The sequence below is a fragment of the Diaporthe citri genome (assembly GCF_014595645.1).
Source record: "Diaporthe citri strain NFHF-8-4 chromosome Unknown scaffold_1, whole genome shotgun sequence".
Classification (NCBI taxonomy): Eukaryota; Fungi; Ascomycota; class Sordariomycetes; order Diaporthales; family Diaporthaceae; genus Diaporthe; species Diaporthe citri.
In genome coordinates this window covers 711,543-723,259 of record NW_025064846.1, presented here as the reverse complement: position 1 = coordinate 723,259, position 11,717 = coordinate 711,543, and the positions used below count along the sequence as shown (strand labels likewise).

The window sequence follows — 11,717 nt, the reverse complement described above, 5'->3', positions numbered from 1 at the left end:
TACCCACTGCTACCATATATGTCGTTGCTTTCCTACTGCCGACAGTAGCGATAGTCCGCCGAGATGGTCTACTCAAGCATCGGCGAACTTATCCCGGAGCTCGCCAACCTCGCGGCCGGTGCCACGAGTTCCTTTTCAAGTACGGCAGGAGGGCAAAACTTCACACACTGCTGCCTCGTCGCCGTGAACCAGTCCTTCTTGGTCGCCGGGCCAGACGAGCCACTGTCATTGAACACCCCGGCATACTTCCAGCCATCCGTGACCATCCAAGAGCTCGAGGACGCCTTGTCGGGTGATCGAGCGTTCCCGTGCGGCCCTTCACGAGGCGGAAGCTCAGAGGGAGCACCGGTCGTCAGGGTCCCGTATGACTGGTGTCTATCTCAATGCGAGGGCTGGGAGATGAGCCACATCAGTGTGCCCCAGCAATGGGTTGGGCCCCTTGTCCTGTTCATTCTGCCCAGCCTCGCACTGTGCCTCAACATACCGCGGGCAAGCAAGCTGGCGATGCCAGATGTGATGTCCCAGCTGCGTCCTTGGAGTCTGATCTGGGTTGCCACATACTGGATAAGGTTGCTGTGGGCCATGTTCCTCACAGTGGTCGACACATTTATTTGGTTGTCCATCTGCTTTGCATTCGCGGGCCCGATGCTCCTGAGTGCGATGTACGAGTATGCGCTGGACAGGAAAGTCTTGGACTTCCTCGATGAGGCAAGGGAGCAATGCGATGGACCAAGCATCTCCCCGAGATTGAGGGCGCAGCTGCTGTTGGCGGTGGCGGTTGGGAACTTGCGGATCTCGACGAGCCGGAGGATCTCGATGTTCTCCCAATGGGATGCGGAGACGCATCAGAGGAAGCTATCCGTCGGAGACATTCTAAAGGACAACACCTGGACCCGGGTGATGGCCATGGTCGACGAGGATGAATCAGAACTTGCATGGTTTGGTGGCAAGGTACTGCTGTCAACGAAGCTGAAGTCGATCTTCAATTCGCACGCAAGGTCTGTTCACCCTGAAGAAGTGCATCCGGTGAACGCTTTTTGACCATGACGGTATAGCTTCGGAAGGACCATTGGGGCGCCAGTCCTTTTCCTCGTTGGTGGCTTCATATATACCGTTCTGGGCATCCAAAACGGAAGTCTCCGGGACAAGGACACAGCTCATGCTCTGGCCTTTGGAATGTGTAAGTCAAGTTAGAGGAATCTCACAGCCTGGAATTACACTCACATGCAACCAGGGTGGATGACAGTCCCGATTCTCGCCATAGCGTCTTGCGCCATGCTCGCCTCTCCCAATCCCAGCGCTTTACAAGGGATTGTATGGGACGGAGGCGCCATAGCGTCCCGGGAGAAATCGGAGAGCAGCTCTTGGGAATCGATGAAAAGTAAAGTCGAGAGTTTTGCCATAGGAAGATGGATTCTGAAACAGACAGAAAGGTATCAACTAATCCAGTCCATGTACGACGGTCAGTTCAAGACCGTCACCCTCTGGAGCCGCGGACCGAACAAGAAGCGCTGGGTAGAAGAGGCCATCAGGGATTACGCCTCCAACTCTGAGGAACATGGCGACCGGTTGATGCCTTCGAAAGACGTCGGCAAAAGATTGGGAATGAGCCTTCGAGACCACTTCAACATCGCGGCTGGAAGTGCTGTCCTGCTGATGACCCCATCTCTGCTTGCATTCCTGACATCTTACAACACGCCCCGGAAGGGCATCTCCTGTCACAGCGGCACATACCTGATTTACGCCATCACGCAGGTAGTTGAGTGCTTATTTTGGGGTTGGGAAGTCTGGCTGAAGGGCTTGTATGGCGAAAGGTGGTCGGAAGCGCGGACCCGGGCAAAGACGATTACTTGGTGTGGCCAGATGTTTGTAGGGTTCTTCGCCATTCTCACGGCCGTTGCGGGTACCTTCTTGCAACTACTTGGAGTATACAGGACGTGCGCCTGCAAGGTAATGTCGTTCTCTTTGCCTACTTTTCCACGTTCTCTGTGGACCAAGTCCGTTAATGCGTGTGGAGCAGATACCCCTTAGCTACTGGCTGCACCCAGAAGCCCCAGAAGCATATGTCGACTTGAGCGTCGAGAGAGATGCGACAATGGAAGATGCCCAACGATGGTGGGTTGCGACGGGAATAGCTGCCGTGGGCTTCGTCTGTGCCGCCTGCGCATTTGCTTGGTTTCATCAACGCAGGCTTCGACGTATATTCAGGGCCGAAGCCGACCGGCTGGATGAGGGACGGATCGCCCCTCAACTCACGCTGGAGGAGAGTTACGAGACCATGATGAAGAGATGAAGGCTCACTGATATAGTTTTGACGAATAGATTTGAAGCCCAAGAGGACCCCATTAGTATTTGTTTTGCTGGCTTAGTCGTAGTATAAAGCACGATGGGCTGGTGGTTTGTGGACCGTGATGAGGCTGGTCGGAGGTGTAAGCTAAGCATGAGCAGGAGGTCTAGAGATCAGGATCCGTTCTCGGACAGTTAAATTGTCAGCTTGATTACTTGGAGTATATCAGTACACACCAGACGATTATTTCGTGACTTGTACTGAATTATGGGATCGCTCGGTATATCGTTGGTCTACGGTGGGCCTGTGTAAATACAGACTCACAGGTGTGTTCAGTTAGGTTATGAGCTCTCGCTGGGGTCCCTGGAAGTTGCGCCGGAGCTTGGCGTGGGGTTGCTGAGATCAACACCATCGGGACCGACCTTGGGAGCTATTCTCTCTTCCCCCTTCATCCGACACCGGGAGGATTGAGAACCCACCACCCAAAGAGGCAATTTTGCCGACTGTGTCGATGCTGCTGCTCCATTGCGTGGCAGGAGATGAGTCCTCAGCAAAAGGATTGCCTTGTATACCCGTTCCTGTTGAGCGTCTCGTGAGTTGAGATTAACATCGCCACCGACGTACCAGACCTACTCCAGGACGAGGACAATGGCCTCAGATACGCGTGTACGTCCCGAGAGAACGAAAATAGGTGGATTGCTGCAGATCCCTCGCATGCTCAATGGGTTGTGGCAGCTCGCAGGGGGCCACGACAAGGATGTCGACATCGCCAGCGCCTCAGCGGCCATGGACGCGTTGTAAGTGACGACGACCCCCATGCCTAGAGAGTGCGTGGTTCTGACAAGGGCCTAGAATAAGCAGTGGACTAGAATGCTTCGACATGGCGGATCATTACGGAGAGGCCGGTGAGTACGAGCAGCCGACAAGACGTCCCGGTTGCGCAGCGTAACTGACCTCGGCCAGAACTCGTCGTCGGGCATCACAATGCCAACTCCGAGGCGGGACTGACTGCTCTCACCAAGTGGTGCCCAGCAGAAAACGGGGTCAAGAGCTTTGAAAATGCAGAGGCGGCCGTCGACCTCGCTCTGAGGAGATTGGGCCAGAGCACAATCCCATTGCTGCAGTGTGAGCCATCCCCTACCAGCTGCCGGCCTGCACCCTCCTTAGCCATGGAAGCTCACGCACCGGTCGAACAGACCACATCTGGGACTACACCGACGATACGTACATCCACAATCTCACACACCTGTCCAGCCTCCAGTCCCAAGGCAAAATCAGCCACCTGGGCCTGACCAACACCGACGCCGCCCACCTCGAGATGCTGCTCGACACCGGCTTCAACATCGCCACCAACCAGGTCTCCTGCTCGGTGATCGACCTGCGCGCCATCCGCGGGCGCATGAGCCAGCTCTGCGCGGCCCGCGGCGTCGGGCTGCTCTGCTACGGCACGCTCCTCGGCGGCTTCATCTCCGAGAAGTGGCTCGGGCGGCCCGAGCCCGCGGACGCGGACGCCCTCAACTGGTCCCTGAGGAAGTACCTGCGCTTCATCCGGGCCGCCGGCGGGTGGGCGGCTTTCCAGGGCGTCCTGGAGGCGCTCGGGGCGGTGGCGAGGAAGCACGGCGTCCCTATCCCTGCGGTGGCGACGCGTTGGGTCCTGGATGTGCCGGCTGTGAAGGCCGTCATTGTCGGGACGAGGTTGAGCGTCGGCTCAGAGGAGTACGTCGCGCAGAACCTCCTGGCCTTCTCTTTTGGGCTGGATGACGGGGACAGGAGAACCATCGCGAAGGCGCAGGAGGGCCTGCGTGAAATACCGGGCGACTGTGGAGACGAGTACCGCCGGCCGCCGTACCTGACAGCTGCTGGGGATCTGAGCCACCATGTCAGGGAGACAGATCGCAGTAGGTCGGTCAGGGAGGCTGTTGCTGCGGGCCAGAGGGTCGAGTACTTGAGTGGCAGCAAGTGGGAGCCCATCTGTGTAAGTGCAAGGTGAGTTGCCTCGCGGTTTATTACGCTGACCATTTGCCTATCACAGGGCTATTCCCGCGCTGTCCGCGTCGGTTCACATATCCACGTCTCGGGTGTACGTACAACTTGACAGCCTGGCCATCCGGTTTCAGGCTCAGACTTGTTAGTTATTAACACGCGCCCAGACAACCGCGAACCCACCCGTACCTTCCCTGTCCTGCGTCGGTGGCACCTCCGCAGCCAGTCAGGCAGTGTGGGCACTAGACATTATAGAGGGTGCGCTGAAGGCACTCGGCTCATCGATGAAAGATGTCGTCAGAACACGTGTCATCCTGTCCAACAGGAAGGACGCTGAAGCCGTGAGTGAGGCTCACGGATGGAGGATGGAGTGCGCTGGGGTACTCCCCGCCAACACACTGATCGAGGCGACTCTCTACGAGGATGAATTCTTGGTCGAGATCGAGGCATGGGCTGAGGTTGATTCTGGCGCCAGAGGCACGCTGCGAGTGTACAAGTCGTGACAGGGCGGTCTCAGCATAGGTCAATGATCCTACTATCCATTGATGCACTCCGCGCCAAAACTCTCTTCTCCCCGGGAATCCCTATTCTTGAAAACGTGCGCCCAGCCAAAACGCCCAATTCGGATGGTATTAAACTTTTATGAGGGGGGATTCGCAACGGTAGAGGCCCTCAAGGAGGATATTATTGTGCCGCTGTAGGCCTCGGTGTTCATCCAAGAGACGATTTGGCTCACCTTGGCCGCAATGTTGTTCTTACACTCGACTCTGAAAACTGCTCGGCGAGCCTGAGGAGCTAGCCAGTCTCGTCCGCATCATCAGCCGTACTGTCAGGTACTTCCTCGCCCGCTTCTGCCATCTCCTCGTCCTCGTCCTGTTGGCCTCCCTCCTGCTCTTCGTCCTCTTCATCTTCCTCACCTTCTTCTTCGCCCTCATCTTCATTCTCTTCCTCATCTTCATCCTCGCCCTCAGATGCGCTACTGCTCGATCCAGAACTCGCGACGACTGACAAATCCGCGCTTCGGCGCAGATTCGGAAACATCAAGGTCGGCGGTATGTCCTGGTCGTAGTCATCAGGCACATCACTAAGGTCGCTCTCATCATCTGCGTCGTCGTGTTCCGGCCTCGGGCTGGACGCCTCGCTCTCTTCGCCCTCCGCCGCTGCCTCTTCACCTGCCTCGTTACCACCGTCTTGCTTCTCGTCAGCCTGCTCGTCCTGCTCATCGTTGTCGATGTCCTGCTTCATCTCAACGTCGCCATCTCTTCCCTCACCTTCGCTCTCCTCGCCCTCGTTGCCATCCAGGCCGTTCTGGCCGCTGCCCGGGCTGCCGCGCCCGGACCTCCGGCCGTTCGACCTCTCGCTGACGGCAGACTTGGGCGGTGGCTGCTCAGTAGCCCGCGAAGCTGCCTGCTCGGCCTTGCGGAGCACATCTGCACGCCGCACGCCTAGCAACCGGCGGCGTGTGACTCCCTGATCTCCTGTGTTGGAGGTGGAACGTTCCATCTTCTCGCCGCCGTTGACACCTGCGGATGGCGCCTCACTAGTTGCACGACCCGCCGGTGAGACCCCTTGGTCAATGTTCCTGTCCACGCCGCTCGGATGTAGCAGGCCATTGAATTGCTCTTTCTCCTGTTGACCGTTGGTCTGCATTTCCGAGCTTTTGAGCCGGTTGCGCTCCTCAATAACCTGTGAAGGCTCCGGGCCGGGGAGCTCATCGGCGATACTTCGGTAAAGATCGGAGTAGCAGTCGTGAATCAAGTCATCAATCATACCTGCCTTTGTCAAGCCACCATTGAGTTTCTTGACTTCGATGGCGTCCTTCATTGCGCTCAGAGCGGCATGAACCCTGTCCTTCGCACCTGCCCAGTCGTTGATGCGCTCTCCCAGAATATCAAATTCCTCGAAACTCATGTTCTTGAATGTGTCCTCTTCTAAGGCCGGGATTTCATAAGTGCGACGCAGAAGCCTGGTGTATGCTTGCACGCACGAAGCCCAGAGGTCACTGAAGTGATAGAAGTCGGCACCTTTCTTGCGGATCTTACGCAAGAGCAGCTCCATGTTCACATGATCCTTCGTCACCGTCAAAAGCTTCACAGTATATCGAACATACTGTTCCGTGTATACATGATGCCGACCGGCACGCTCGGCATCGCACTTCCAGACGTTAATGGCCATCGTCTTCGTGATCATGTGCTCACGCAAAACAGAGAAAGCCGCTTGCGCTTCAGCGAGTTGGTCCGAGGGCTCTTCTTCGCGTGGGTCGTATATCATACGGGCGTGACGCATGATGATACGATGCTGCCAGTGTGACTTGTCCTTGTCACGTAAATGGCGTAAGGTCTCGATCACATGGGCATTCCAATCATCTGTCGACTGGATGCTCTCTTGCTGGCCATGTTGAACTGCGTAGGGCTGCCGCTGGAGAATGCCGACCGCTTCCTGGACGGTCAAGCTCTTGCGCGTGACGAGCTTGTGCAAAATTGAGACAATCTTGTAATGCGGCTCTAGGATTGGATCCTGGCCATGCCTGGGTTTGGGCAGTAGGGACACGATCTCGATTGTCTTCTCCAGAGCCTCGACGAGTGCCTTCACTGTGGGCAGTGTCTTCCGGTCTTTCAGCTCAAGCATATCCGCTGGTTTCTGATGCATCTTCCATAGGCACTTGGAGAACATATACGCATTTTTCCAGTCGTTCGGCTTGCCCTTCATGGCTCTCCTGAACAAGGTAGCTGCGTACTTCCACACCTCATACTCGCTCATCTCTCTGTGCAGAAGCCTCTTGAACGTGCCACTCCCGTTTGCTTCTGGGTAGAATCTAGCGTAGTCGCTATGCTGGAAAGGTTCCATGGCGAACGGCTCTCGACTTGATGCATACATGCGCATGGCGAAGTTAGTGTAGAATTGGGACAGCTTGTCTTCGTCATCCTTGGTCTCAGGCGACCACGCATGAGAGTGTGACAATGCTAGAGTGTAGCAATGGATTGCGTGGCGTTGGAATTTCAGAAGCTCGCTCCGGTCTTTGTTCATTTTGTCAGCCGACCACAAGACTGCTTCATCTAGTTCATAGTCGAAACACTCTGCCAGCCGGAACCATGCCTCCCACATGTCAGGCGTGAACTGAAGCTGTAGGCGCAGGAACGTCGCTCCGATACGAAGGTCGTCTGTTGCTCCCGGAGTTTGGCGACGGTTCAAATCAACGCCCTTGAACTTAGTGAGGGCTATCATGCCCAAGAGGAAGAACCAGCCATTCCTGGCGAGAGATGCTTCTGCTGTGTTGACAGTTGTCGCATCCAATGGGACAGTGCCGTCGAGCGCTTGGTAAAGACGCAGCGGATGTATCGGCTTTTTGAGGTATTCTTGGAAATTGCGAAGATTGTGGATCATGGGTGTGCTGGACCTGGCCTGCCCGATAGCCCCCTGCATATGCTCGATGGTATTCTTGAGGTCCGACTTGAGCAAATCCTTCATGGATATGCGATTGGCCAGTGTCGTGATCTTTTCGACCAGCTGCATCGCCTGTCGCTTCTCCAGTTTCTCTGGCGCGCAGCCATGGTCGTGCACTTCCCAGATGCCAACGCCTAGCCTGAGGCCGTGCAAATCGTATAGGACCTGCCCCAGATAGTCCTCCCAATTCTCGATATTCTTTTGCTTCAGCAACTCTATTCGCATCATCTTCAGGAAAATCTTGTTTGACGCACTACACGCTTTCCTCAGCCCCAGAACTTGGTGCACAGCGTTCAAAAATTCAGCAAGATCGTTGTCAAGCGTTTTGAATATCCCAGTGTCCTGGTGGATGCCGACTTTGATCAGACAATATTGCAGTGTCCAGGTCCTCACTTGCAAGTCCCGCAAGCGCTCCAGTAACTCCTTGAAAGTTGCAGACTTTGATGGTGCTGGTGTGATCCCTAAAGTGAACTCGTCCTCCTGCAACACAGCAACGTGGATGAGACAACTCAATCTCGCGAGGGCGGATGATGTAGCCCGGATGTGGTCCTCATCAATAATGTCGAATGCAGTGTTGTCATTCAATGCTAAGGAGAGGGCCGATACCATCATGTCGTGGATGGACCTCAAGAGCTTCAGGAGGGCCATCTTCCGTGATTCCGGCGCCGCCGTCGAGTACGTCTCGCTGTCAATGTCATCGATGACCATCTCGATACTCTTCAAGAGACATGAGAACTGCTTCGTTGTGTACTTGATGGTGCCGTACGCATCACTCAGACGAGACCACAAGAGAAGCCTGAGATCGGTGCTACTGGTAAGAAGGAACTTCCATAAGTCTTTCAGGCCCTGGCTAGCACATTCCTTGATGGACACCTTTGCGACAGCTCCGTTCCCAGCTTTATCTCCGTTCGTGGGTGTTCCTTGAGTCGGCGTCACGAAGACTGCATCAGGGTTGAGGACCGGCTCGAGAGTATCAATGACCGCCACAGGGTCCGCCATCTCTTCCTGGAAAAGACCCAGGAAGAAATCCATGGTTGTCAATTTGCTGATCTCCCTGTCCGCTTCAACAGATGAGATCTCAGGCATGACGGCGTTGTTCGGCAAGTCGATTCTGTCATGACCAGTTGTTGTCAAATAGTCCCGCAAACTGTGCCAGCACGCGAGGACGTGGTCCCGAGAGATACCCTCGGCTAAGGTGGTTGAGAAGATGCAAGCCCAAAGAAATCGCAAAGAAAAGTCGATGCTGGCGTCCGCTGGCCTCGTGCGTCTCAGATCAGATGCTAGATCCAGCCACCGACCAAGACGTCCTTTTGTACCAACTCGTATCGCAACGTCGACGCGGCTATTCGGATTCGTGATACGCTCATAGACATCAAGATACAGCTCAAACAGCATCTGAACAAGGTTGTCAAGTTCGACCAGTTTGGATTCCTCGCTGTCTTGGTCATCTTGGCTTTGAACCTGACCAACTTCATAGACGACCCGATCGTGGATAGCCTCGTCAAAATGACTGATCACTTGAACGACGGCAGTTTTGAGCTGCTCGGACCATTTCTTCGTGGTGTAGCTTTTGGATATCAGCAGAATCCAGTCAAATGCGACATCCTGAGCGGTCATCCAACCGGAGTTGACTGTCTTGACGAAAGCCTTCAGACCGCTGCGCTCATCAAAGCCAGCCGTCTCGACCACTCGTTGCGCACCGGGTTTTGTGTGTTCGAGGAAGGTGGTCATGCCGAGAGTAGGCGTCTTCAACTTCGTGAGGAAGACTTGTGCGATCTCTTCGTCGTACGAGACGAGGGAGTCACGTAGATCTATGCTGGCAGCATGGGTGATCTTTGAGGTCCTTTCCTCGAGAGCACCGGAGTCGATAATATCCCCAATCCTGTCAACGGTGGTCTGATCGGTTACACCGAGATTTTCAAGGATGTTTTTCGTTAATTGAAAAAGGTTCTGGTCTGCGCCTTGAAATGGTTGCAACTGCGTCGCCCGCAAAGTTGTTTCATTGACGGCGTCTTCAGTGAGCGTGGTTTCTCGCCTCCTCACCCTCTTCGGTCGCTTGGAATCAGCATTATCTTCCTCGGTCGGCTCCGGTAGACCAGCCACGGACATTGATCGCTTCCGGGATGGTAAAGAGACGCTTCGCTGTCGACTTGCAATGCTAGCTCCATTTTCAGCTTGTCCATCTTTGGAGGACGATTTCGTGTCGGTAGGCGAATCGAGAGTGGTACTGTCTTGGAGTGTTTCCTGAACCAAGGCGGCGGGAGATTTCTGGTCAACTTCCATCTGCACAGCCTCCTCTTCATCTTCGTCCCGGCCATCCGGGAGCTGAATGACGACTGCTCGCCCAGTAAAGCCAACTTCAGTAGCAAGATAAACCAGACGCATGCCGATCTGCGCCCACGATAAGCTCGGGATGTCCACCGGCAGTCTTGACAGTTTGATATCTGCTGCTAATAGTTTGTGAGCGGCTAGCTCTCTTGTTGGATCCGGCAGGAAAGGGAAAGGGTCCAAATGTGGCTTCAACAGCGCGGGCATCTCCTTCTCAGTGAACGGTTTCATAATAGGATGCGATAGAGCAGTGTCATCAGATAGGACTTGGAGGTGATTTTTCAATTGTTCACCGGCGAATCCCTCGGCCAACGACGGAGGCTCGGCTTCGACCAGGGCTGGGTCATCATCCAGTTCTATTGCAGCCTCGAGACAATATCGGCTCAATCTTGTACTGTCCAGGAAAGCTGCCGTCCTGGCCGTCCTTCTCCAGAGCTCAGCGTCGGACGGGTCTCTGTCCAGGGCAGCTGTGAAGTCATCAAGGGCTCTCCGAGCGCTGGCTATCACTTCGGGCTCCTCAAACACCGCGTCTGTGGATGACTCGGAGGATTTCGCCTTGTATCTTATCCTATCCAAAACGAATTGTCCATGGTTCTTGTAGGAGAGGAAAAGGGCCTGTGGGAGAGTGGCAGCGCTGCCATCAGGGTCTGCGCCCGTCACGTCGAGACCTGCCCCGAAATTTGACTCCAGCGGCACGAAGGGGTTCTGTACTCGTTCGGCGCGTTCATACTCAGTCGTGCTCTCGGGGAGCTTGAATATGTCGGATAAGAAGAGGGAGTCGTAGGCCTCGGATGCCTCGTCGAAGAATTGGGGACCTTGGGCATGGAGCTTGAGTGCATTCTGGAAAAGCTTCAAGGCTTCATCGACCTGGACTCTGTCAGTCTCGGATGCGGAACAAAAGAAAGGAGTCACAATACTTGAAGCTCCTTGGTAGTATCGAATTCCTCCTCGATGTTCTCCTCGGGCTCGAGGTTGATGGCTGAGAAGGGAGGCTGCGAGTTGAAAGTCAGCGCGGCGCGTGAAGATGCGCAATGTCGGCAGTGCCTACCATGACGCGTTGTATGCAATTGACATAGGGTTATATGCTGTCATAGAGAGCCCCTGTTTGAGAATGGACACCATATCCAGACCGAATAACCTTGGACCTGTATCCAGCCTGCGATGTGGTTTGCGACAATGGGAGTCTGGCCTGGATCTGCGAAACAGCACCGGGTGCTTTACGCGTAGCAAGGCTGACATCAACTCAGAGACGGTGCTTGTGGTTTGCGCCTGAGACCTGCCTGCCGCAGACCTCGGGAGGGCCTGAGCTTGGGCTCCAGCTACCCCCCGCCGCCCTGACAGCTCGGCATTGGCTGCCTGGACAGGGGTACGCCGCCCTAGCACAGGACCCCAAGCTTCCAGGCTCTGGCTTCCAAGGCAAACCGACCCGGGATCCCACTTTTTGCCAACTGTTTGCTGCTGATCATGCAGCAGCTGGGCTGGAGCTGAACGAATGGACAAGTATCGGCCCGGGCCATCGTCGACGTATTCCACCACCGCGCTGCTGCTGTCTCATCGGTGATTAGACAGTTTACTTCCAACACCGTCCGAGACTCGACCACCCAACGACCGCCCGTGCAGCCCTTGTTTCTCGTCAGAGGTCGCATGCCGAGTACGTCTCCGTTGGTTCTGTTCT

The 11,717-nt window shown here is 55.3% G+C and overlaps 3 protein-coding genes across 3 annotated transcripts; 2 read left to right on the top strand and 1 right to left on the bottom strand.

The window, feature by feature from the left end:
- Positions 1-63: 63 nt before the first annotated feature.
- INS49_000196 (uncharacterized protein) lies at positions 64-2,293 on the top strand (the record flags this gene model as incomplete). The annotated part of the gene is made up of 4 exons (XM_043161034.1): positions 64-998; positions 1,056-1,180; positions 1,235-1,950; positions 2,021-2,293. 4 exons carry the CDS (start codon positions 64-66, stop codon positions 2,291-2,293), a joined length of 2,049 nt encoding a protein of 682 aa, XP_043029540.1.
- Positions 2,294-2,935: 642 nt separating this feature from the next.
- On the top strand, positions 2,936-4,773 carry INS49_000195 (uncharacterized protein; the record flags this gene model as incomplete). The annotated part of the gene is made up of 6 exons (XM_043161033.1): positions 2,936-3,084; positions 3,140-3,192; positions 3,251-3,412; positions 3,484-4,262; positions 4,320-4,367; positions 4,438-4,773. The coding sequence occupies 6 exons, from the start codon at positions 2,936-2,938 to the stop codon at positions 4,771-4,773; spliced, it is 1,527 nt and encodes a 508-aa protein (XP_043029539.1).
- Positions 4,774-5,065: 292 nt separating this feature from the next.
- Positions 5,066-11,093, bottom strand: INS49_000194 (uncharacterized protein; the record flags this gene model as incomplete). Its single annotated transcript, XM_043161032.1, has 3 exons — positions 5,066-10,909; positions 10,960-11,034; positions 11,091-11,093. The coding sequence occupies 3 exons, from the start codon at positions 11,091-11,093 to the stop codon at positions 5,066-5,068; spliced, it is 5,922 nt and encodes a 1,973-aa protein (XP_043029538.1).
- Positions 11,094-11,717: the final 624 nt, after the last annotated feature.